General features: G+C 41.4%; 3 protein-coding genes across 3 annotated transcripts; 1 reads left to right on the forward strand and 2 right to left on the reverse strand.

The window, feature by feature from the left end:
• Positions 1-1,599: 1,599 nt before the first annotated feature.
• LOC103374058 (titin-like) lies at positions 1,600-15,509 on the forward strand. The gene is made up of 19 exons (XM_008304084.1): positions 1,600-1,818; positions 1,922-1,960; positions 5,456-5,521; positions 6,058-6,339; positions 6,438-6,710; positions 6,903-7,193; positions 8,089-8,346; positions 8,799-9,092; positions 10,005-10,277; positions 10,427-10,696; positions 10,818-11,108; positions 11,773-12,045; positions 12,195-12,309; positions 12,385-12,542; positions 12,629-12,730; positions 13,219-13,287; positions 13,478-13,537; positions 13,919-13,987; positions 14,105-15,509. The coding sequence occupies exons 1-19, from the start codon at positions 1,788-1,790 to the stop codon at positions 14,167-14,169; spliced, it is 3,279 nt and encodes a 1,092-aa protein (XP_008302306.1). The 5' UTR covers positions 1,600-1,787; the 3' UTR covers positions 14,170-15,509.
• apobec2b (apolipoprotein B mRNA editing enzyme, catalytic polypeptide-like 2b) lies at positions 14,686-17,543 on the reverse strand. Its single transcript, XM_008304082.1, has 4 exons — positions 17,223-17,543; positions 16,218-16,398; positions 15,720-16,063; positions 14,686-15,627 (listed from the first exon to the last, which is right to left on the reverse strand). The coding sequence occupies exons 1-3, from the start codon at positions 17,504-17,506 to the stop codon at positions 15,722-15,724; spliced, it is 807 nt and encodes a 268-aa protein (XP_008302304.1). The 5' UTR covers positions 17,507-17,543; the 3' UTR covers positions 14,686-15,627; positions 15,720-15,721.
• Positions 17,544-19,570: 2,027 nt separating this feature from the next.
• LOC103374063 (zinc finger BED domain-containing protein 6) lies at positions 19,571-23,835 on the reverse strand. Its single transcript, XM_008304092.1, has 5 exons — positions 23,203-23,835; positions 22,639-22,902; positions 22,262-22,521; positions 21,577-22,177; positions 19,571-21,119 (listed from the first exon to the last, which is right to left on the reverse strand). The coding sequence occupies exons 1-5, from the start codon at positions 23,350-23,352 to the stop codon at positions 20,277-20,279; spliced, it is 2,118 nt and encodes a 705-aa protein (XP_008302314.1). The 5' UTR covers positions 23,353-23,835; the 3' UTR covers positions 19,571-20,276.
• Positions 23,836-24,420: the final 585 nt, after the last annotated feature.

A 24,420-nucleotide genomic window follows, 5' to 3' on the forward strand; every position in this document is an offset into this window, starting at 1 on the left:
GTAGCTACGTCCATCTTTTATGCAGTCTATGGTGTTACCCCAAAAACAAGAGTGCCCTCTGGTGGCTTTTAGTGTAAACTGTATTTAATTTTCCACCCGGTTACATATGTATAGATTAGTTGCCAGAATTGCACTATATTTTGCGTTATGTTATAAAAGACAAATCAGTACAGATACTGAAATATACTTTAACAGATACCAATGTTTAACTGGTTCAATGCCTGTAGTGAGATAGATGAGTGAATATGAAAAGAACCATCCTGCTGTGGTGTATGTGGACTAAACACTGTGAACTAAACAAAAGGACACTGAAACAGAAACATACACACACTTACTTCCATGAAAAGGAATTGAATTATTTAAGTGGTTCGATATCACTTCTGAATGGGCCAACAAGGAACCTGTCTGTCAACGCACACTTCCTTTGTGGTGTGCAAACTCCAAGCTGCAAGTCATGTAGTATACAGCATATCTAAATATTTCTATTACAATCAAAGCATTTTTTGGGGAACAAAACTAACACTACAAGTTATACAAGCCAAATAGACACTCAGTTTAGGCTACAAAGTACTTTAGAAAGGGATGTCCAAGCATGATTTACAGATAGATGGTATGGATGTGATAGTCAGTATTATACTGACACCCCATGGTGAGCGTGGTGAGTGAAAACTGACAGAGGAACAGAATTGTTTGATACTGACATGCAACATCTCAGCCATACGGGAAGTACTGCTTTACCACAAAGTAGGCCGTGACACTTCAGCGCTTGATGATTGCGATTGACGGTGAGGTGTGTGACCTTTATGTCTGCGTTTAAAATTATGTGCAGTGCCTATAAAAAGTATTCACCCCCCCTCTTTTATGTGAAATGAAAACAGATTTTTACAAAGCAATGCCATTTATTTAAAAATGTAAAATAAATGATTGCATAAAAACTCACACCTAATTAGTCAGTATTTCGTAGATACACCTTTTGCTGCGTCTGTGGCATTGAGGGATGAATACTAAGCACTGTGTGTGTATGCATTTTAGTATTTTCAGCAAGAATTAAGCTGTCAAAAAGCTTCTTTCCATTTACATCTCAAAGAGTGACTGTCAGTAGAGAATGTGCCAGTTTGTGGTTAATAGGCGGGGTTCACAGAGATATTTAAAAAAGCCTATAGCTTCCCTTCATGCCCCGCAATCACGTCACACTAGTTTTAAAAAGATCTGCGGTGAAGCTGAACAAAGGACTTGATAGTAATTGGTTTTAAATGTGAGTTTGATTTTAGTTCTACTTATTTTAAATGCTATCATGAGTAAATAAACTAATGCGTGCTTCAAACATAGCTGTATTTAAGACCATCTTGACATATTGTGCATATTTTAAATTGGAAGAGAAAATCCACTTTCGTGTATACTCATCCAGTTTTCCCTGCACATACTGTAAACAATCACAGTTTGGTTGGCATTGAGCACATTATCTAGTCTTGCCAACATATTAACATCTTTGCAAGTTCTTTCAATTCCCTAAACACTCCGTCACTTTTCAGCACAAATCAGCAGTTCAAATTCATGCTGAGAACACGCACATCTGACTGTGGTTCACCAGCACATTTCCTGTTGCTTCAACAAGAAAAAAGCAGATGTCACACAGGAAAGCTGTTCTCCTGAGGTGAGTTTAGAAATGAATTTGTCACAAACACGCCCAACTCGTTTGCAGTTTGTTTCCTTTAATGAACTTCGCTGCACAGCAAGATATGACTCAACTCAGCAACTCAGCCGTTACATGCAATGTTCACTGAAAAATGTGGCTTTTCAAGGTCTTCGGTGTCGTATGTAAGTGTTTAACCTTTTTTTTAAAACTCAATTTATAAAGAGTATTTTGACATACATTCAAATCTGATTCCTACTTATCGTGTATCATTGTTTGATTTGACAGATTTGACGGCTGTTTGTGGTGCTCAGGATGGTAGCGATGGTAGGGGAAAACAATCTGACACACTGAAAAAGACATTGTGTTGTATTTGAGCAAACTGCACGGATTTGACAGTTTAAAGCTAGTTTGACATATTTTCATTTCATCAGAAACAATAGTGTTGACTGCAAAAAAAACCCCACAGAGTTGGTTACTGTGATAGCAAACTAATTTGTTCAGTTTATATTGAGTGATTAAATGCTTTTCATAAAAAAGATGTTTAGAAAGCAGAACATGGATAAAGTTAACATGAGGAAGTGTTTTGTTGTCATGCTGGCAGTTCCTACAGGTAGTCGCCAACTATTGCAAGTTGTTCTCAGTGTTCTGGAACACCAACCTTACATGCTGAGTTGGTTATGCTTTACAAAGCATAACCATGTAGTGTCCCTATTCTTATGTAATGGGATTGCAATAATAAAATTACACATGACAATACATTATGTAGTCCTGCAATATGCTGTTTATAGTGTTAGTTTTTGATGGAATTTCTTAGCGGTGTTTCAACTGAGGAAATGTCTAAGAACGCAGTTTGTCATGTGTTCCTGTTATTTTGTCCACCGATTATGTCACTCTCATGCATTATTGCAGCAGCTTTTTTGATTGCAGTGCCATCAAAATGATTTATTTAACCCTCCTGTTATGTTCTTTTCTCAGGAACAGCAATATGTTATGTGGGCCAATTTGACCCAGGGCATGTTAAATTATCCAAAAGTGTCAGAAACCAAAAAAAAAACCTAATAAACATTGTTTATATGTCGTTATTAACTCCATTACTAACCATTCAATCAATAGTTAGTGCAATGGTGTTCTTTACCTCTCACAGATCATAGTTCAATGAGCATAATTCACACGTTTTCAAAACAAAAATGTATATTAAGACCTACACATAAAACACAATAGTTTTACATGACATTCATTTTTTTCAAAATTCAGTTTTACATTTTGAAATTGTCTCTCTTTGATAAATTAACATGAGAGACCTCTTCTGTTTGGGGTCACTGACCCGCTGACTTAAAATCAAGACAAATGAGACATGAGGATTTGAACAGTCATTAGACCAGCCTTGTTTTCTTCAATTTCTTGTTCATTTTAGTGCTCGGTACCACTAAAGGTACTTTTGTTGGGACAAATATAACGATAACAACAAAAATAGCTCATAAGAGTCTAATTTAAGAGTTGATATCTTGCCATTTTCCATGGTTTTCTTGATCATAACCAAAATCACTTAAGTTCTTACAACAATGACATTGTACTGCCAAAAACACGTGCTTTTAGAATTCCATGTTTTCTTTTTCTGTCTGTTTTAGTCACATGATACACACAGGAGTTAGTACTTGATTGCATATCCATCGTTTCTGATGACTGAGCCATGCGTCCAGGCATGTTCTCCACCAGCTTCTGACATTGTTCTGCTGTCACAGCAGCCCATTCCTGTCGCACAAATTCAACAAAAATTTGCTTTGTTTTGGGGCTTGTGGTTCTCCATTTAGTGTTTGATGATTTTCCATGGGTTTTCAATTGGATTGAGATCAGGTGACTGAGCAGGCCAAGGCATGGTTCCAGTGTTCTGGTTCTCCATCCAGGCTTTAACTGATCTCGTCGCGTGGCAAGGGGCATTGTCTTGTTGGAAAATCCAGTCATTAGAGGCAGGAAAGCGTTTTCCAGCTGATGGGAGAAGACTGTTTTCAAGAGTAGCCCTGTACATGAAACAAGCCCAGATCATCACTGATCTACTCCCATGTTTTACTGTAGGGGCAAGACAGTCTGGTCTGTAGGCTTCTCCAGGCTTCCTCCTAACCAATAAGTTGGCTGGAGTGGGCATCAACTGAAAATTGTAATCCTCACTGAAGAGAACCTTAGTCCAATCATCAACAGTTCAATCCTTGTGATCCCCAGCAAAGAGTAAGCGGGCTTCCCTCTGCCTTTTGTTGATGAAGGGCTTCTTCTGTGCCCTGGGTGACTTCAGACCAGCTTCAAGGAGTCGGTTTCCAACCGTCCTTGCTGAACAAGTCACATTTCTCGACAGTGCCCCCTCATTTTTAAGGTCCTTGGAGATCTGACGACGATTCCTGGCGCAGGAACAGTTGAGTGCATCTCATGGGGTAGAAAGGATGTTTCCTGCTACAACTAGCTAGCACTTTGGTGGTACCATGTTGGGCTTGTTTTTTCTTGGTGTAATGAACGGCTGTCTTGAGATCTTCAGTTTTTTCGCTACCTGTCTCTCACTCATGCCAATTTCCAGCAGTGCCAACCTTTGTGGCTTCACATAATTCTTTTGTTTTAGGCGTTATGTGAGAGCTGACAACTTCTGAGTTGTGCTACGGCTTGAATGTAAGCAGGAAATCACTCAAGGCCTTTGCATGTGCAGTGCTGCTCATGACATTAAATGGCCTCTTTTATACCCTGAGAATACAATTAAGATTAAGCATGTCAAATAGGACAGAAAATATTATGTAATCATTTTTTTCTAGTGTTCATTGTATTCTTCAGGCAGTATACCTTTAGTGATATCAGGCCCTTAAATGAACAAGAAATTGAAGAAAGCAAGGGTGGTCTAATATTAACATTGTGGCACGAAATATAATCCTTCCTGTATGAGTTGAGCATGACCAGCTCCAAAGCTGACTTGATGTCTGTCACACGAGTCACTGCCATCCTACTGGGCCCTGGTGGGCACTGTCTTTATTGTGTTTTCTGCAGACAGTTTTGCCTGACGTGTATTTGGGCATGAAGATCACTATGTTTCACTATTTTCTGACATAAATGTCTTGCTTGGAGGAATATAAGTAGCAGTTTTCTCATTTGGATCATAATCAGAACCATCAGACTCATAATTGACCTGAGATGGTCTTCACCTTCAGATACATCCGCCTCTATTTCACCGTCATGATCAAAGATAAGCTCTGGAGCCTCTAGGGCTGTCATCTGTTCACCTCCGCTGCTCATTCTGTAAAGAGAGTATAGCATATGCAGCTGCAGAGCATAATGTTGGTAGGACTCTGTTGCAGAGAATCTTTGTGTGTGTGGGTGTGTGCGTGCATGCGTGCATGCATGTGTGTGTGTGTGTGTGTGTGTGTGTGTGTGTGTGTGTGTGTGTGTAGTACGTCTCACAGTTGCAAAGAAACAAATAGTATTTGACACTTCTGACCCCTTTTAACCGCCACTTTGACTGCCAGGTCAAATTGACCCGAACAATATCTATGTAATACAAATGAAATGAACAGTTTTCATTTTACATGTTCATTACACTTACTAAGCCAAGCAGAAGAAGTTTCATACTGAAAAAATACTTTTAACAATTCTTTAAAAAAGGTTTAAACTTTTAAAACGGGTCAATCTGACCCACAATATAACAGGAGGGTTAATTAGGTTCAAATTCAATCGAGTGTTTCATACTTGGTCATTAATTTTAAGCTTTCACTGATGATTATTTTATCTATAAATTACCATTTATTGTTAATTATAACCACAGTTTTTTGTTCTCCACTCATCCACCAGCCACCCGCCTTCCCACAGTTCCTCCTCAAACCACTGCTCTGCCAAAAGTGACCACACCTGTCTATGGTAAGGTTTTATGCTCCGAGGCTTTTACCCTATATAGCAATCTAAAGTGAAATTGATCATGTGGTTTCTTTTCATTCTGAAGGGTTTCGTTTTTTTTTATATTCCCATGATAGTGCAAAAAAAAAAAAGTAGATGTTTTAAAAAGCACAGGTGATGCATTTCCCTCGTGCACATTTTCATTGTCACCCCGTATTAATATTTACATGTCAACAGAATGAAAAATGACACCTTAAGAAATTAAATTCAAACACTTAAAAGCTACGATTCAACAAATGTCACCTGTGAAAGCATCATGAGCTTTGTTGAAAAATTCTAGCAGCTATTGTTGTTTGCAATCTGGTTTGTATCCACAGAACTTCATTGCTACAGTTATCTTCCTGTAAGACAACAACAGTAAAACGTCATTGCATTCATATATTGACTAGATTTTAATGTGGAATTTGCAAGTATGTGTTTCGAGCTGATGATTAAAAGTCAAGCGTACTTCCTATGTCATATATGAACCATATTCTTTTACTTTTTAAATACAATTTCAGTTCCTCCTGTACCAAGTCTGCAGCAAGTGTCAACCTGGTCGGATGTCTTCCCGTCTGAGAAAGTGGAGTTTCGCTGTACTGTCAGTGACAGCTCTGACTGGACTTTCACATGGTACAGAAGTGGAAACAAAATAGATTCAGATCCAAGTCTGTCTTTCTCTGGAGATGGATCTGTGCTTACAATCACTTCAGCGACAGGAGGAATCTATTCCTGTAAAGGTCAACACAAAACAAATGGTGTCATGACTCAAAGTAGTAACTCACTCCAACTGAATGTTTATGGCAAGTATTGTTGCATTTGATTATATTCATTTTTGCTGTACTTCTGTAGATTGTACATACAATAAATAAAATGTTCCCTCTTATTTCCTTCTGAATAGGAAACAAACCCAAGCCCAAGCTGAGCCAAAGTTCAAACTATCCTGAGATGTTCCCCGGAGAATCTATCACCTTCACATGCACGGTTGACGTGTCTACTGGATGGGAATATCTGTGGTACCATAATGGACAAGAAATTCCAGCAGCTGACGGCAAGACTTATCCAATAACTTCTTTGGATCACTCTAAGAGTGGACAGTACCAGTGCAAAGCAAAGAGAGGAAAAGACCCATTCTACACAGAGGCGAGTGAAACTACAACTCTGCGAGTCGCTGGTAAGCAAATCTATGTACCATGACACCAGCTAGACGACACTACACTAAATCAGTTCATTCACATCCATCTACATGAGCATGTGTGCATTGTTTTGATGCATGCCTTGATGATACACATAACACCTTTCTGTTTTCCTTTCATGCTGCAATTGATTGACCATTTAATATGAAGATTTGTGTGAATGTTTTCAGACCCACCGACACCAACTCTGAAGCTGGTCAGTCCCTGGTTAGACGTGTTTGAAAATGAGATGGTGGAGTTCAGCTGTGAAGTCAGCAGCTCTGACTGGACGTCCACATGGTATAGAAATCAAGAGAACCTTGAGAACACGGACATAGAGTTTAACATGGATGAAGAGGGATCAACACTCAACGTCACTTCGATCACCAAAGCAGCTCAAGGGGACTATACCTGCAAAGCTCACCTGACATCCAGAGGCGTCAACTCTGGATTCAGCAACAGCGTTAAAGTCAGTGTTTACGGTCAGTTTTCATGTTTTTTTATTGTTGCATGACATTTACTTTACATAAATTCAGCTTTTCTTAAATTGGCTGCAGTTGATTTTTTTTTTTTTTTTTTTTAAATAACGATTAAAGAAATGACAGTGTGAAAGCAATGCGGCAATGTGAATGCCAATCACGAGGATACATTTAGAAAATAACCCGTAAAAAACAGCTCCTCTCAAACTTCAAATGAATGACAATCCTGCTGCATAACATGATGGATGTGTAAATAAGTAAATGTTTGCCAAGTAGTTCAACATAACGTTAATATGTCATTGATGTGCTCACACTTTGCTGCCCTCAAATGACCAAAATATAGTTAGCTACTGCAGGTTTAAAGAAATTATTTTAATATTTTGGGGTTATACATGATGGTAAAAGTGATGTTGAACTAACCGAATGACAGGTAGCTTTACATTTACAGCACAGATAAACAAGTTTCCAATCTCCTCATCCCTCATAAATAAGCCTAGTTTCCTCACTGTTTGTCTTTCTTTTAAAAATACAGTCATTTGAATATGCCATTAAAAAAAAAAAAATTACACATAATTTGAGAGGTCAGAATGATGTAGTATTTGTCGACTATATCATTAATGCGAACATTCAAATATGTGTTTATAAGGAGGTGGTGTACGAGGCACAATATTCTGAGAGGTGTTTTTCATTCTCTATATTTACATAAATGAGGGTAACAGAATGTTAAAAGCACATCTGAATCTAATGTCGTCAACATCATTTGCCTCAAAAAAAGTAGACTTAGGGACAAAACAGTCGTATATGGTTGCAGCATCTTGTACAGGAGCATCTCATAATACAGCTACATCACAAGCCTTGAGGTATGGTGTAGAAATAACATACTACTTGTCTGTTTCAGATAATGTACCAACACCAACACTGAGCAAGGATGGTTTCAATTCCATGTATGTTGGAGAAACAGTAAACTTCACTTGCAAAGTTACTGTGTCCTCTGGCTGGACGTATCAGTGGTACAAGGATGAAAAAGCTCTGACTCACACTAGCCCAACCGTCAGCATCTTTCTTGGTCTTCCTGATGAAGGGATGTATTCTTGCAAGGCAACCAGAGGTGAAACAGAAACAAAGTTCAGTGAGAAAAAGCAACAAGATGTTCTTGGTAAGTATAATATAGTATAGTTTTGTTCTAAGTATGTACAGTCTTTTACGAGAAGTTGTATTTTTGTGTTGTCATGCTACCGTAAAAAAAACCCCAAAAAAAGCTGTTTTAAATTCAGTGAAAGAGTGTCATGAGAACATCTTTAGAGCATCATGCTTCCGTTATTTTATGCATTTTCTATGAAACAGGATGTTGAGGTGTAGCATAAAGCACGGAGAGATGCCTCACACGTGGGCAGTGTATGCATGTTTGTATAAAGGTGAAGTTCTTAGCTCAAAAAAAAAAAATCTTTCCTTAATGACTTACAAAGTGAGACAGCTACACTTGTTCCCAAAGTCCACAGAACAAAAAGTCACCAACCTAATTTTACTGACTAAACCACGAAAATCACTGTGAGTTTTAGCTCTGTGTATAAGATTTGTAAAATGGTGAATGTGTCTCTCTTTCTTTAGAAATCCCTGTTCCATCTTTGGAGTTGAAAACCAAGTGGTCGGATGTGTTCCCCACTGAGGCTGCGGAGTTGAGATGTGGGATGCAGAAGGGCTCAGGCTGGACGTATACATGGTACAAAGACAAAGTGGAGGTCCAGGCTGATAACTCTGTGTCTTTTGACTCAGAAAGAGCAACTCTTTCCATCAACTCTGCTTCTCCGGGTAAACATGAAGGACAATATGAGTGTAAGGGACATCTCCGGGACAGGGCTGTCAGCAGCAAGTCAAGTTCTCCAGTTAGTCTCACGGTGTATGGTGAGTTTTCCTCTTTTTAACTGACAAAAAAAATCTGGTAACACTTTATAATAACTATCCCTTATAACTAGTTAATAGATCGTTTGTCAACTGTTAATTAGTGAGTTATTAACCACTTGTTAAGTGTTTGTTAATAGTTTGTTGATGATTTATAACGATGCCTTACAGATAGTTAATAAACCATTTACAAACTGTTAGTTAATGAGTTATAAATGACTTGTTAACTGTATATTAATGATTTACAGCCATACCTTATAAACCAGTCATAGCTCATGAACAAGCCATTAGTGAATTACTTGCTAATGACTTGTTAAGTATCAGTTAATAGTTTACATATGTTATTGGGACGTTATTCTAAAGTTGCAACTATTCCTCATTTACCAGCAGTTAATAAATGAGGAATAGTTGCAACTTTAGAATAGCGACCCAATAACATATATAAACTATTAACTGATACTTAACAAGTCATTAGCAAGTAATTCACTAATGGCTTGTTCATGATCTATGACTGGTTTATAGGGTATGGCTGTAAGTCATTAATATACAGTTAACAAGTCATTTATAACTCATTAACTAACAGTTTGTAAATGGTTTATTAACTATCTATAAGGCATCGTTATAAATCATCAACAAACTATTAACAAACACTTAACAAGTGATTAATAGCTCACTAATTAACAGTTTACAAATGATCTATTAACTAGTTATAACGGATAGTTATAATAAAGTGTTACCAAAAATCTACACTTATTTAGTGGGGGGTTTATAAAAGGGAATGTATTCTTAAGTTTAGGTACACATACCGCAGGGGGGTGTATATTTCTAAAGGGCTGCGAAAGGCCAGCTTGTTTTTACAGTAGATACAGCGTAATTTTGCATACTAATAGCGATTTCACGCCTATGCTCCTTCAGATAAGAAACCAGCTGTGGTACTGACGCAGGACCCTGAGTACGAGGTGATGTTTCCTGGAGAATCTGTCACCTTCAGCTGTCACATTAACGTCTCCACTGGATGGGAATACCTGTGGTACAATGACAGTGTTCCCATTGGTGTATCAGAGAACAAATATTCAGTTAACTCCATTGGCCCAACAAGCAGAGGATCGTATACATGCCAAGCAAAAAGAGGCACTAACTCCCCCTTCACCACTGACTCAAGTAACGGTATACGCCTTGAGGTTGACGGTAAGTTTCTGTTTCCTCTACATGTTCAGTTGTGGCATGCAGACGTGTTTCTGTTCTGCATCTCTGGTTATGGTCATATTATCTAAGTGGTTGCTGCTGCTACAGCAAAATTCCATGCAGAAACATTTCTTCTGTTTTTATGTGTTCAGAGAAAAAGCCAAAGCCCTTGATGACTCAACAGCCAGCTGCTGATAAGCTGTACACTGGGGAGTCAGTGTCCTTTGAATGCAAAGTTGGAATCTCATCTGGTTGGAGCTATTACTGGTTCAAAGATGGAGCCCTACTCCCTTATTCCAGCAACGATTTTCAAATTGTTAATGCCAATTCATTGGACAACGGGACTTATGAATGCAAGGCCGTAAGAGACAAAACAATGTTCAATACAGAGCTCAGTGATGGACGCATTTTAAGCATATCTGGTGAGCCATATGAAGTTTCTTTGTATTGATGCTTTGTGGTGTGTGTTGCTGCTGCATTTATAGATTTCATGCCTAATCTCCAAGGACATGTAGAATAGTTCATGTGTCTCTCTTTCTTTAGAAATCCCTGTTCCGTCTTTGAAGCCAGTAACCCAGTGGCTGGACGTGTTCCCCGAGGAGGGTGTGGAGTTGAGCTGTGGGATGCCTGAAAGCTCTGAATGGACATACACGTGGTACAAAGACACAAAGGAGGTCCAGGCTGATGAGAAGCCTCATTTTGGCAAAGACAAAGCTACTCTTACTTTCAAATCGGCGTCAACCTCGCACCGTGGAAAATATAGGTGCTCAGGAAAACTGAAGAGCAGATCTGTCAACAGCAACCCGAGTTCTGAAGTAACACTTCATGTTTATGGTGAGTTTTTTTTTTCTTCATTTTTTAACACAGCTCTCTAGAGAAAATGTTTTTTTTTTCAAGATAGTTGTTTTTTGTTTTGTTTTTTTCAAAATAAAAAAAGTGGCCAGTAGAGGCTGCATTAAGCAGAAACAGAAATAGGAGTTATAGAGAAAGTCATTCTGTTAAAATACTAATATTCGCTTTCTTGCCAAGAGTTAAACTGTTTATCATGTTTGATATGAAGCTACAGCAAAGAGACCGTTGGCTTGAAGATTTGGAGAAGGGAATTATTTAGCCTGACTCCTTACAAAGGGAATAAAATCTCCAGGCAGCCAATACATGGACAAAGACATTGTTTTTTTTACAGGTCTTATCATGATAAGTGTTCGTATTGGTGTCTTTGCTGTAGCTTCATAAAGATAAAGGTACCATTTTCACATAACTCTCTCTTCAAAAAAGCAAATAAATAAATAACTACTTTGGGCAGATAGAAAGCGTTCTTTCTTTACAGTTTTTTTTTTTTTTTAATTCTGATGAGGAACTAGACCTCAGCATATGAACGTATCTATTTAAAGCACTGTACAGTAGTCAAAGAACAGCTTCTTCTAACACTGAGTTATGCAGTGTGATTTGCTTTTAAATGCAGTTGTGCTTAATATTGTTTTTTATCATCAACCCTCAGATACAAAACCTAGAGTTACACTGGTGCAGAATCTCGACCACAGTCTGATGCACACTGGAGATCCGGTCTCCTTTAGCTGTCATGTTGATGGCTCCTCTGGATGGGAGTATCTGTGGTACAAAGATAGAAGTCCACTTGACATATCTGGAGTCTATCACAATATCAGTTCTGTGGAGAAGGGAGGCAGTGGATCATATGAATGCAAAGCTAAAAGAGGAAAGAAAATGGTCTTCAACACAGGCTGGAGTCAGGCTGTCAAGCTTGACATTAAAGGTGCGTTTTTTTTTTGACTACCTCCTTTCATTCTTCTGGTGTTTATTATTGTGCTGTAGCTCTAAAAACTACTGTCAAATGCTAATTTTCCTTCAGGCACAATGAAGTCTTAATGTGTGCTATCAGAGGTTTTACTGTGTTTGTTGCAGAGCGCCCTAAGGCTAGTATAATCCTGAAAACTGGATGGTCTGAAGTCTTCTCCACTGATAGCTTGGTGCTCGAATGTAAGGTGGAAAGCGAGTACAAGAACTGGACTTTTAAATGGTAACACTGGTAACAACAAACTTTTATGAAAATCAACAACAAACCGAAAACTTCAAGGAAATTATTTTAAAACAGGTCGAAAGGGAGGGAACTGATCAACACGTCTAGCTCTGAGAGACACGTAGCCACGCCGCACAATGATCCAGAACAGAGCGATTACACTTGCCAGGGCATTCGCAACAGGAGACCATTATACTCCCGAAGCAGTGATTCTTTCACGACCAGAAACCTCCGTAAGTATGAAGTGCGGAAGCTTTGAATGTTTGCCCAACAAATATTCTGTCTCACTTTAATTGCTGTCTTTATTTTAAACATGTAGTTTTAAAGAGGAGGATGCTTCTCTCCATCTCTGGCTGTCTCTTCTTTGGCATCATCGTCGTCTTTCTTGGATGCATCGTTCTCAGATTCACCCGCAAAAAAGGTGTTGCTTCAACTTTTTTAATGGGCACTAATTCTTAAAAAATCTGCAACATTAAAGTGACTGTAGCTAATATCATATTGTAGGTATGAAATATTGATGACAATGTGATCACTCATAGTTAAGGAACCTACAGAAAAGCGTCGCCTAAATCTGTAACTTCCTTTGACTTCGTGGAGCCAGATCAGTTTTGGTTCCTTCTCATTGCTCTCATATTTTCTTACCGGGCTGCAGTATGCAGCTGTTTTTAGCAAAAAAAAAAAAAGTTTCCAGGAACTCACTGTCCAGAACTAGACAAGTAGAAACTTGCTAATAAAAGCATTTGGTAGCTAAAAATCAGATATTCTTCTCAGAAGTTAGTGGAGTCCAAAAACGATTGCAGGGTGAGAGAGATGTGACACCCATTTAATCTGTACTTTAATCTGACAATGAACCAACAAAAGCCAAGAGTTGACCTACTATCTCTTTTGTTTTTTTCTTTTCCCACATAGCTGAAGTTGATGAAAACCCAGAAGAGGCCAACCTCTTTCTCACCATGGCTCAACTAAAAGAATGTGCCGGTATGATGACACCAATTACGGTTTTTTTGGTTGCCCTTCGCGAACATGCGGCAAATACAGCCAAAACCACTGATTCAGTCCGGAGCTATTTCTGAAATTAGCTTGTGAAACTACCTGCTGACACTAAAGCTTGGGTTGGACTTTTACAGTTAGTGCTCACATTGAAGTTCCTTCCTTTTTCCTGCTACAGACGCACCCTGTCCTCTGGTTGAATACATCACTGATGCAGATCTGGATGCACCGCCAAAAGGTAAAAATAAAAAAAAAAACAAAACCCCAAATATGTCTAAAACAAATGACTTACTTACTGACTTTCTAATAAAGTAAATAAACTAACGATTATTATCAATTCATCTGCTGAGTATTTTGTCAATTATCATTTTGAGTTCAATAAAATGCCAGAAAATTGTAAAACCAGTTTCTCAGAAATAAAGATGTTGCCCTTAAAGGTGCTGTTTTATCCAAATATATTAAATTTACTACCACAGAATACAACTAAAATCATGCACCAGGCTGTTGGCAGGGACCTGTTCTTCTTCTTTTTTTCTTTTTAAACCTGTTTATTTGTTTGTTTATTAAATGCTAACAGTTCTTTTCTTGGTTGCTTTGTTAAAAACAATCTATTTTACAGAAGGAGATGAGAACGGCACAGTTTGCAGCGAAACAACACCATTACCAATAACCTCGCCGGAGGACAAAGGTAATATCGTTAAACTACAGATGCACTTTTCTAATGAGAACTTCCATCTTTGTAATACGAATGCCGTACCAGTTCCTCTATCGCACAGACATAATGCATTCCTCTTTATGTCTTCAGCTGTGACAAGCGACAACAATGATACAACAGAAAACGGCGGCGGGCTGGTTTCCTTTCAGCAATGAGTCAGTGAAGATGTGGTCACATCATTTTAGCAAATAACTATAAACAAGTCAACGCACTTGATTCAGCCCTGTGAGGCTTTCAATGGTCATTACGCGGCATAGAACAGCATTTCTGGATAAGAGAGACTATGTTGAAACTGTGCAATCCTCACCACCGTGGTAATCACTGCACATCTAAGACTCAGCTTGTCTGGCTCAGGTCTACTGGCCTGTCACCTTGTTTACATTAGTCTGAAAGTACAGCTGAGGATCATTATTTTATTTGATATTGCTTTAAAGGTCAATAATTTTAGAACGCCTGTGTGGACACATGGAATCTTGACTTGTCTGCCGTGCTGGATAAAAATTGTGCAAACTAATTAGGATTCCTTCTTTGAATACGATAAACACAGGTGCCAAATTTCATGGTAATTCATTCAACAGTTGCTGAGATATCCCACTCTGGAGCGAAGGGCTGGCTAACAGCCGTGTACAGATTTGATCAAAACACAAAAGTCCTTGGCAGCACAAACCTGATCAGGAATTGTACATATTTTAATTCACATCATTGTTTGAATTAACAGCACTGTTAAATATGAAACATTATTTGTGTGATAATCATTAGTCATTGTTAGTTTTCAATTATTGTATTACTGTAAATATGTCATGATGCTTACTTACATACTTACTCCAATCAGCCACAACAATAAAATCACCAGCCTGATGGGAATTAAAGGTTCTGACTCTCTGCAACATGGAGCTGTAAGGGTGTCCTGTGGTGTCTGGCACTGGGACATTGGCAGCATTTGGCCTCCGTAGTTCAGGATTTTTCTGCTGCATCCTATAAATTCTCAATCGGTTTGAAATCTGGGCTTTGGGGTGTTTCTGAAACTGTTCTGGAGCAGTTTTTGTGGTGTGGCAGTGGGTATTGTCCTGCTGGGGGAGCCCATTGCCCTCATGGATTTCCATTATCATTAGGGGTGTGATTGATCCGCAACAATGTTTAGGTGGATGGTTTGTGTCAACGTACATCAACATTAAAGCCCGAAACTAAGGTTTACCAGCAGAATACTGCACTGTAATGAGATGATCAATGTTATTCCCTTCAGCTGTCAGTGGTTTTATTATTGTGGCTCATCAGTGTATTCAACCTCCATCAGTTTTTCAGTTCTCTGTACAAACAGCAGATGTCAGTAGATAGAACGTTTTTAAAGCTTATTTAAGGCTGTATATGGTTTGGCAATGAATGTTACTGCTTTTAAAGTGACTGGTTGGATATTGTTTGATATATTTATCTGGAAATGCAAACATTTTGTTTCTCCCTATGAAATTATCAAAATAAAATAAAAGTATAAAATGTAGCCATGAGTGTTCATTCAAACTAATATCTGCACCATCAGATGTGACTGCAAGAAACACGCATTCAAGCCAGTGGGAATTTCACAAGTAGACCGGTGTGTGATTCAGGCTCCTGTGCACCTGTAACATTAACAAGACAGGGATAAAATATAGTTATCACCAAAAACAAAGATTTTCATCGACCTGATGGCACTGCACACTTCCTGACTCACGTCTACTTGAGGATATCAGCCAGTTTCTCCACATAGTAGTCGTAGTTCTCCTGACAGTCCTCCCATGGTGCAAAGCTCTGGTCCTCCTTCTCCACATATGTTTCCCAAACATGCAGGAAGTCAGACGGCTTCATCATTCGCAGTTTGCAGCCGGCACTGTGCAGAGCTTTAAGCCCCTCTACGATCTCTGGCTGCTCCCACTCAAAGAGTCGGGAGCAGAATATGCAGAGACGAAGCTTTTTGCGCTGCTGGAGGATGTTTGCCAGCTTGGCGGCACAGGCTACACAAGGACTGGATGATACATACCATGTGACATCATACTCTTGGGAGGAGTTGGGGAGCACCTAGAAAGGGGGGAGTGAAGTGGAGATTTATGTAGGACTAAAGGAGAGAAAGCTTACATTACTGTATCAGAAATCTGCCAGAAATCAGATCTCCTGTGGGATTCTCGTATGTGTAAGAAGACACGACAAACAGCTGAGTGAGAGCGTTCATTACCTGTTGAAAGAAGGCCACCTCAGCATGTGCTGTGGCATGTTCATCCTCCATATAACCTTTCAAAGGCTCTGTGCTGCCTCCTGCTGTATCCACTCTGAAGCACAGTAGGGTTTTGTTCCTCCCTGATGAGTACTCAACATTCCTGAACTGAAACTTGAAGTAGAACGGACTCATCTGTTCCCTGGCAGAGAGTTGGAGTGAAAGTTCTCATAAATCTAATATGAAGTTTTGTTTTCGTCATATTCAAAAGCAAGCGTTTCACAAAATGCTTTGACAGCACCGACCGTCATCGGGGTTAGTCCTATCGCCACGAAGGGTTTGTTAGCTGTGCTTTTAAAGTAATCTGTAACTGTTGAGTCACTTTGAAAGGTGACTGACATGACTATCCAGGTGAAATGGCATTCACTTGCTTGCCCAACACTGACATCATGAGTCACTCATTCTGTGATGAATTTGACACCGATCCAAGAAACAGAACTAAATAAAACAATCAGTGTACGCTATGGGGACACAGTGCATAGACTCAGGAAACCACAGATGTTTTTATGAGTGTTACACGCTTCATCCCAGAATCTGTAAACATGAAAGGCCCTGTATGGTTCGGTCACCGCACAAAGCGCACGCCTTCACCTGCCTGTCTTTATTTCTCTATTGTTATATTGCGCATGAAGCTCCAGATGGATCACACAGACAGACCTCTTATAGCTGTGATATCAAACAGGCTGTACTCAAAGGACAGAAAAAGGGGAACAGATGCTAGATGGAGTGATATAGCAGGGGCCGGCATCTGTGTTCGCTCTGTGACTCATCCCTATTCTTACCACTGGGTTAGTAAGGATGGCAGGTGCAAGTCACTAGTATCCTACGACGTAACATGCAGTTGAGGCAACAAAAATCATAGAAAAACATACATGAAACCACTTTCTCTATTCAACAAAGTTTCACATTATCTCAAAGCACAAACAGGTTAGAGGGAAACAAGTGTGTGTGTTAAAACAAACCCACCCTGTGACGATTTCAAAAGGCGGCAGTTCTATAGGCTGAAATTCTCCATTTTCTTCACCGTTGTTGGCCTCTGCTCCGGTCGCTCCTTCGCTTTGCCCGTTCTCTTTCTCTTCATCCGCCTTGGGCTGCTCGGGGGTCTTCTCCGGCTTCTTCGCAAGTTTGTCGGGCTTTTTCACAGTCTTCTCCTTTCCCTTTTCCTTTTCTTTGTCCTTGTCATCATTTGTTTTGTTTTCCACCTTCTTCTCTTTCCTCTTAACGCCCGACCGGCTGTTTCTGTCGGCCATGATTTTGTGCAAGTGAGTGAGAGCGTAAAGATAAAGAGAGGGGGTGAGATAGAGAGAGAGAGAGGAAAAGAGAGAGAGAGAGAGAGGGACGGAGTCAGTATAAGTGGAGTGATAACCCTAGTGCATATACAGAAATAGATCCTATTGTGTACTAAGGTTGGAGTCAAAACATGTGCATGCCTGGCTGGAGCAGGGGGTAGGTCACTTATTTAACTCACTCACTCTCTTTCCATGTCCCGGCTATTCAAAGGCCAAAAGGACAACACAAGACTGAGTGATACAGTGTGTTGGCTGATGAAGGTAGGATGAGACAGGTCTTAAATTTCTCCCCTGGTTTATACGGTTGCCAAATTAAGAAAGAGAAATAACGTATTCTGTACAGCGTTAAACGTAACGAGGGGTAGCTCTTTAATCCATCAGGCTCTAACTGTCAGCAGTCCAGCAACAGGCAGGTTATTAATAACAGCGCTTGGCTGTGTGTGTGTCTGTGTGTATGGGGTAACCAGGGCTCGCTAGACACTGAACACCACTTTTGTTTGTGCCAACTCCAATGTCCTGCAGCCCAACAGGCATTAGCAAGGCCAGCTAAAGGGCACCCCAAATAGGGGAATATTTGGAGCAGGGCGGCACAAACAAATGCAAACTCCATGTGTGAGGGAGTGTTTGTTTCTGTGCTGTGAATAAGAGTTCAAGAGTGCGCTGTGGCCTGGTGTGCATGTGCCCGTGAACAATCAATCTATGAAATCACCCCGCATCAATGTGGTGCTCTGCTGAGGCCATTGTGTGGGGGAGGGGAGGAATTGGTTTTATAAGGGTGTGTGTGTGTGTGTTTTTTTTTTGAGTGTATGTGTGTGCGGATGGAAAATGGCTTTCTGCACTGCAGATGTAATAACTTCAGGCATAAGGGAGAGGGCGGGAGGGAGGGGGCAGTTCAATTACAATTTCCTCCCCTCCCTCGGTCTCACTCTCTGCCAAGTAATTCATTTCAGAGGCAATTACCACTAGGACTGCATCCCAGCCTGGTCGTCTAACTCAAATGGATGAGCTGTCACAGCCAGAGGGGAGGGAGGGAGAGATGCTTCAAGCTGCTCCACATACACCCGCAAATAACAACACACCCATGGAATGAACCGAAAACACACATTTCAGAGACGAATGCGCTGACATATCCGCGCAGATAATCCAGCAACACATCTAAATCCACAGAGGCATCCTGGGGTGATAATCATTAAGATCACAGCAATCTTTGATAATTATGAGCTATGAGGGAAATCTCATTGTGTCTCCCGCAGATTAATACACTTGAAGTGCTTTTCAACAACAACAAAAACAGTTACACTGGGATAAAGCCGTGTTTGCAGCTGATAAAAAAACAACAACAAAAGAGCAAGATGTAAGCCTCGTGATAGTCCTTAAACTCTGCTCTATTCCGGTTCCTTTGCAGGTAATCGTCTTCAAACCGACTGCTTACTCCTTGTTAATCACAGATCATTAAACGACGTATTGAAACACTTGGTGCCTTTTCATGTAACGTTAGAGAACAAGTGCACAGGAGCTGCTGTACAGAGTCTGTTTCTGCCAGTTAAGTCTACTTGTAAGGTTTTGTGAGGCTAGTTGGCTGTGTAAAAAAGAGCTGTGTAGGACGTGACTACTGCCTGCCTGCTGACTCAAAATTAACTGTAATGGAATTACTGCAATTACCCTGCCTCCCTACTGGCCCAGCCCAGAGCAAGAGAGTCCCTGAATAAAGGCAAACACACACTCTGCTACATTCTCCTTCAGAATGACGCCCAGCAACATAGTTCTACAATATTTCTCTGAGGTCAGATAAAGCAAAGTCTCTGTTATTCCACAAGCACTTATTCTCTGCCAGTTTCCTGTGGCAGACACGGGGTCAAACCCATTTCAATTCCTCAAAGTTCAGCAGTAGAATTGGATGTGAAATTGAAAAAAAATAATAAAAAAAAAATGCTGATAATAAAAATGAAATGGAATTGACCTCAATTCAAATGACTGGCAGAGTACAATATAAACTAGAGTCAAAAATAGGACATAGGAAGCAGATTCCAGCTTAGAAAAATGTGTACAACATGAGTGCGCTTGCATCTGCAAATTGCACACACCTCTGTGTTAGGAACTCATTTATTATGATGTCCCAGTGATGAGGCACACATACAGAGAGAAAATCAATAAGTGGATGATGCACTAACATATTGTTTAGCAGTTAATATCTTTCTTCAAAAACAACATCAAACGAATCAATCCCTATGGTCATTGTTATATCAGTGAAAACAAATCAGATGCTACAGTATGCAAGAACTGCCCATTTGGTTGTTGTTGGCTTGATACAGACAGAAAACCGTCTTTTGGGTTAGAAAAGCAGAGAGCAGGGGCTTTGTGGTTATCTGGCGACCCTGATCAGGCAAAATAACGTCAAACTAAATGCTTTAGTATTGATCTGGCTGAAGCCCCCTTGGTGCAAAGCATGTGGTGTACTAGTCCGTATGCAGGCTACATGGTGGGCAGACAGTAATCTGCACCTAGTGTAGTCTGGAAAACCCATCTCAAGGATGGAAACTGAGTCGCAGCACTGAAATTCTGGCTAATGCAGTCTGTCTCATATCAAATGCTGTGCAGTATGAGAACTATGTACGTTGCTAGGTGAGCTTCCTCAAAGAGGAATAGAGGTTAGTATCCAAGAAGTAACTGTACTGCAGGTATAAAGCCTTTACTTGCTATTTAGGTAAAAGAAATGCTCAACTCTTAGCTCTTAAGTCCATAATAATCTGTAGTTAGCTTTGAGGTAGATGAGCGTCTCCAGGTTCTTTGGTAAGACACAGCCTCTCTCTGGCAGCAGGCAGCGCCCTGCTGTAGTGAAAATGCTCTCCACCACAGTGCCACATGCAGGTACGGTAAACGCTCTCTTGGCCACCTGGGCAAGCAGAGGAAAGTCAATCGCTTTACGCCGCCAATAATGCAAAGCCTCCTCATCTGTAGGTTCCTCACGAAGGTAGACGGCCAACTCCTGTTCTAGGCTCTTAGCCTGCGTATTGGGTCTCTGCTTGATGAAAGAGAACAGCTTGCAGGGACGAGACAGCGACGAGACTGGTGACGGAGCCGGGGCAGGAGGAGTCTGGGACTGAGGGTGAAGGTCAGTGTTGAGGTCTATGGGGCTGGAAGCCGCGGAATGTTTGGACAACTCCTCCACGAGAACTTGTCTGTGCCAGTCGGGGTTGCTGCTCCAAGTGAGCTTAAACTGGGGGTCCAGGGTGGTGGCAGTAATGTAGAGGGGGTTCTCCAGGATCGGGGACAGCAGACGCTCCACAGACTGGCTGAGGCCCACCAGCAGCGAGGGGCAGTGGGGGGTCGATGTCTCGGAGAGGTGCTTCCGGAGGCCCAGAACACAAGGCAGAGCCAGGCTGATGGACACATGTCTGTCTGTCTGTGCGTCTGCCTGTTTGTCTCCGTGAACCATATCCCAGGCCTCGGTGAAGGGCTCTAAAGTGTCAGTGAGCTCCCTCAGCAGGACTCTCTCTGTTCCACCCAGCGCCAGCTCGCCCGGACCACTCATCTCCTCCAGGAACTCCACCGAGTCCAGCAGCCGCCGAAGGACCTTCAGTAAAACAACGAACAAAAAAATTCACCTTTGTTGAGAAACGCTACCATTTCTCACAGCTACAAGCACATGTTCATTAAATTCACCTTCTTATGTATGTGTATGTTATACAATCAACACTGTATTTACACCCCTTCTTAGCATTTAATGCAAATACAGAACCACAAAAAAACACTAATGCATTATTAAGTACTTGTAAACACATACTGGGAACCTTGTGTCACCATTATTTCTGTGAAACATGTACAAGTGGTGCAACTGGTGGTGGTGCTATGGTGACAGTATATTATAATACTGTATCATGGTTGTAATCATATAAAACTAAGATAAATAAATAAAGACAGTCTTTTATCTGTTTGTAAATGCCTTATAATGAATAATTTAACTGTCTATACAGATGCTGAAATGGCTGTTTTGTATGATATAAACATTATTTAATAATATTCTAACTTGCCTTAAGCTGAGCAGCCCAGTCTCTCGCTGCGTCAGGGATACCTCCTGGACCCCCCATCATCAGCCCCGGACCGTCAAACACCTGGCTGAGTTTCTCAGGTGGGACAGCAGAGGTAATGTAGTTGTAGAAGCAGGCAGCCTTGGCCAGCGTGGAGGAGAGCTGAGGACAGGATCGCAGCCCCTCTCTGACACACTGCTCAAGACAGCGAGAGAAACAGTCCACCCGAGAAACCCCCAAACCCTGCTCCCACGAGTCCTCCCACTCTCCTTCCTCTCCACAGTCGCCGTGGCCGTTTCTGATGCCTTGCTCCACGTCGCTGCCGTTGTCCACCACGCCTTCGTCATCTCCGTCCTGACTGTTGGCGAGAGGAGTCGAAACCAGGAAACCAGGCAGGCAGCACGGCTTTACAGTTGCTGTTGCCAGGAAGGGGTCGGCGACAACCCGAAAGGCTCTCCCCGACACGCCGTGAGAGTGACACACCTCATCAAAATCTGAAAGCACACGACTCCCAGAGCTGCCACCAGTCAGCGGAAGGCACGCCAGGAGAGCCGAGCGCATCTGCCAGTCCGATGTGAGAAAATGGCAGGTGACACCGAGGTACCTACGGAGAAAGAAGTGGACTCTTCAGCGAGGGAATCAAACCAAGTTGCCATTTTGTTGCTGCTGGTTTATTTTACCTCCTTACCCTGAAGTGGCTCCAGATAAGCCCCTCCAGAGATCCAGGCTGAGACTGAGGGCGTGTGCCGAGGCCAGGGCCTGCCGGGTGGCTAGCTGGGCCTGGTAGGCGTAGGCTGGCAGGAGCTGGCTCTGGATGTAGTGCTGGGGCTCTGGAGTGTAGCGCGGCTCCAGGAGCTGAAGCAACTCTCTGAAGCCGTGATTCTCCACGATGGACACCGGCTGCAGGTCACGCACGATCATCTTGGCTATAGCCTCAGAAATCAAAACCTACAAACAAAAAAAACACATTACACTTATTATAGGTTTCAAACTGTGCAGCAGGATTTCATAAATAGCAGGACAGCTGTTTGGAAACTCAAAGCGTTGAGGGACTACTGCACACACCTGACGGGGGTCGTGTCTGTCAAACTTGGTCACCCCTCCTCCAGAGCCTCCTCCTCCTCCTGCTGCTCCCTCCAGAGTTCCCATTCCTGCAACACCTCCTCCTCCTCCTCCTAATCCTCCTCCGCCTCCTCCAGCGTTGATGGGGAGAGTGTAGCGGGCATTCCCTCCATTGGTGGTGAAAGTGTGCAGGGAACCGGAGGAGTAACCCTCTCTCTTCATATCCTTCCTTTTCACAAAGTCATCATACATAGCCTGGTGCTTCCGCTGAATGGGAGAGAAAATGTAAAACACTTGATTTACGAGTGTCTACATCACATTGCCTTCTATACATTTTTGTGGAAGCAGGTACAGTATGGATAACCCTCCACCACCACCTCCTCCAACCCCCTTTGCAGAGAAGCAACAGACTGTCTGTTCATACATCTGACCCTCCAGCATATACGCACAGAGATGCTGCAGGAACAGCTGATGCTGGCAGAACTATGAAAACACAGATACTAAGTGTTGACCAGCGGTCCCTGCATGTCAACAGGCACATGCAACGTTGCGTTTGGAAATCATTACCTTGAGATGCGTTACGAAGTTGGACGTGACGCTCCGCTTCGCCTGGATTCTGGTGCCACAAGCCTTACAGTTGGACTCGATTTTTCCATTTTCGCCCTCGAACACAATATTAAAGTAATCCAGGATGGACACCTTGGAGACTGACGCCATTGAAGCGATCGTTTTCCTCTGCTCCGGAGTGAAAATCAACTTGCGATCAAGGGCAATTGAGTCTGAGGCATCAATCTCACCTCGCCTCCGATCATGAGCGCAGGCCAGAGTGTTTACTTCCCCGATCCCTGATCAAGACATGCAAAAAAATAAAAAAAAATATGTTGTTGCGCAGACAAAGGGAAAACTGAATTTCATGCAGGAGTTGCGTCGCTTGCAGGTCCAACAAAAAAAAAAAAAAAAAAGAATCGACCACGATCGGGCTACACGGGCTGCTGCGGATGTCTGGAAACATCAATAATATAATAGTGAGGCCACATCCGCTGTTTTCTGCGCTCCCATCCGCCGTTCGGACGCAAGTGACGGGGGAGGCTGAGCGCTGCGTTTCATGGAGGCACACAGACAGTATTATAATTGGAGCAGGAAGTACCCACAATAAACGGGAGTTTCGTTTCCTATTTCGACAGTTCCCGGTAATGTTCGGCTGTCCCCGGTCAAAGCTGCTCGGATCGGAGGGTGGTGGTCAAATGTTTTCAATTACGCTCGTGTCGTTTAATGAGGCCACAGAGTTTTGTCCTCATATGGAAGCATTCCCGAAAGGATTTGAAATGAAAAACTGGATTCCTGTTTTGTGCTTCATTAAAAAAAAAAAAATCATACTGAAGGTTTAGATATTCAAAATCAAGCATCTGTTCTTGTAACTCTGTAGAAAAACCAACAAACACTAAATAACCGCATGAACACATCATGCAGAGGCTGTTTGAAAGATCATTTGGAACAACTGCCCAAAAAAAAAGGCATCCTTCTTAGAAAGGTAATGATTGTAATAATGGCTAATGAGTAAGTTGTTTTTACAGTTTTTCCATTCTGATAGAAATCTTTTATAATATGAATGAGATGTGGCTGTCAGCCTGGGGGAAAAAAATATCTTTACTGGTTGATTTAAAGTTTCTTTGCACAAAACAAAATAAAACAAATGAATAAAATTTAAAGATAGTAAACAGACTTAATGTAAAAATAGGCATAGCAAATGTCAAATAAACTTATGTGTCCTATGAGGGATAAATG

The sequence above is a fragment of the Stegastes partitus genome, unplaced genomic scaffold (assembly GCF_000690725.1).
Source record: "Stegastes partitus isolate 25-593 unplaced genomic scaffold, Stegastes_partitus-1.0.2 Scaffold2129, whole genome shotgun sequence".
Classification (NCBI taxonomy): domain Eukaryota; kingdom Metazoa; phylum Chordata; class Actinopteri; family Pomacentridae; genus Stegastes; species Stegastes partitus.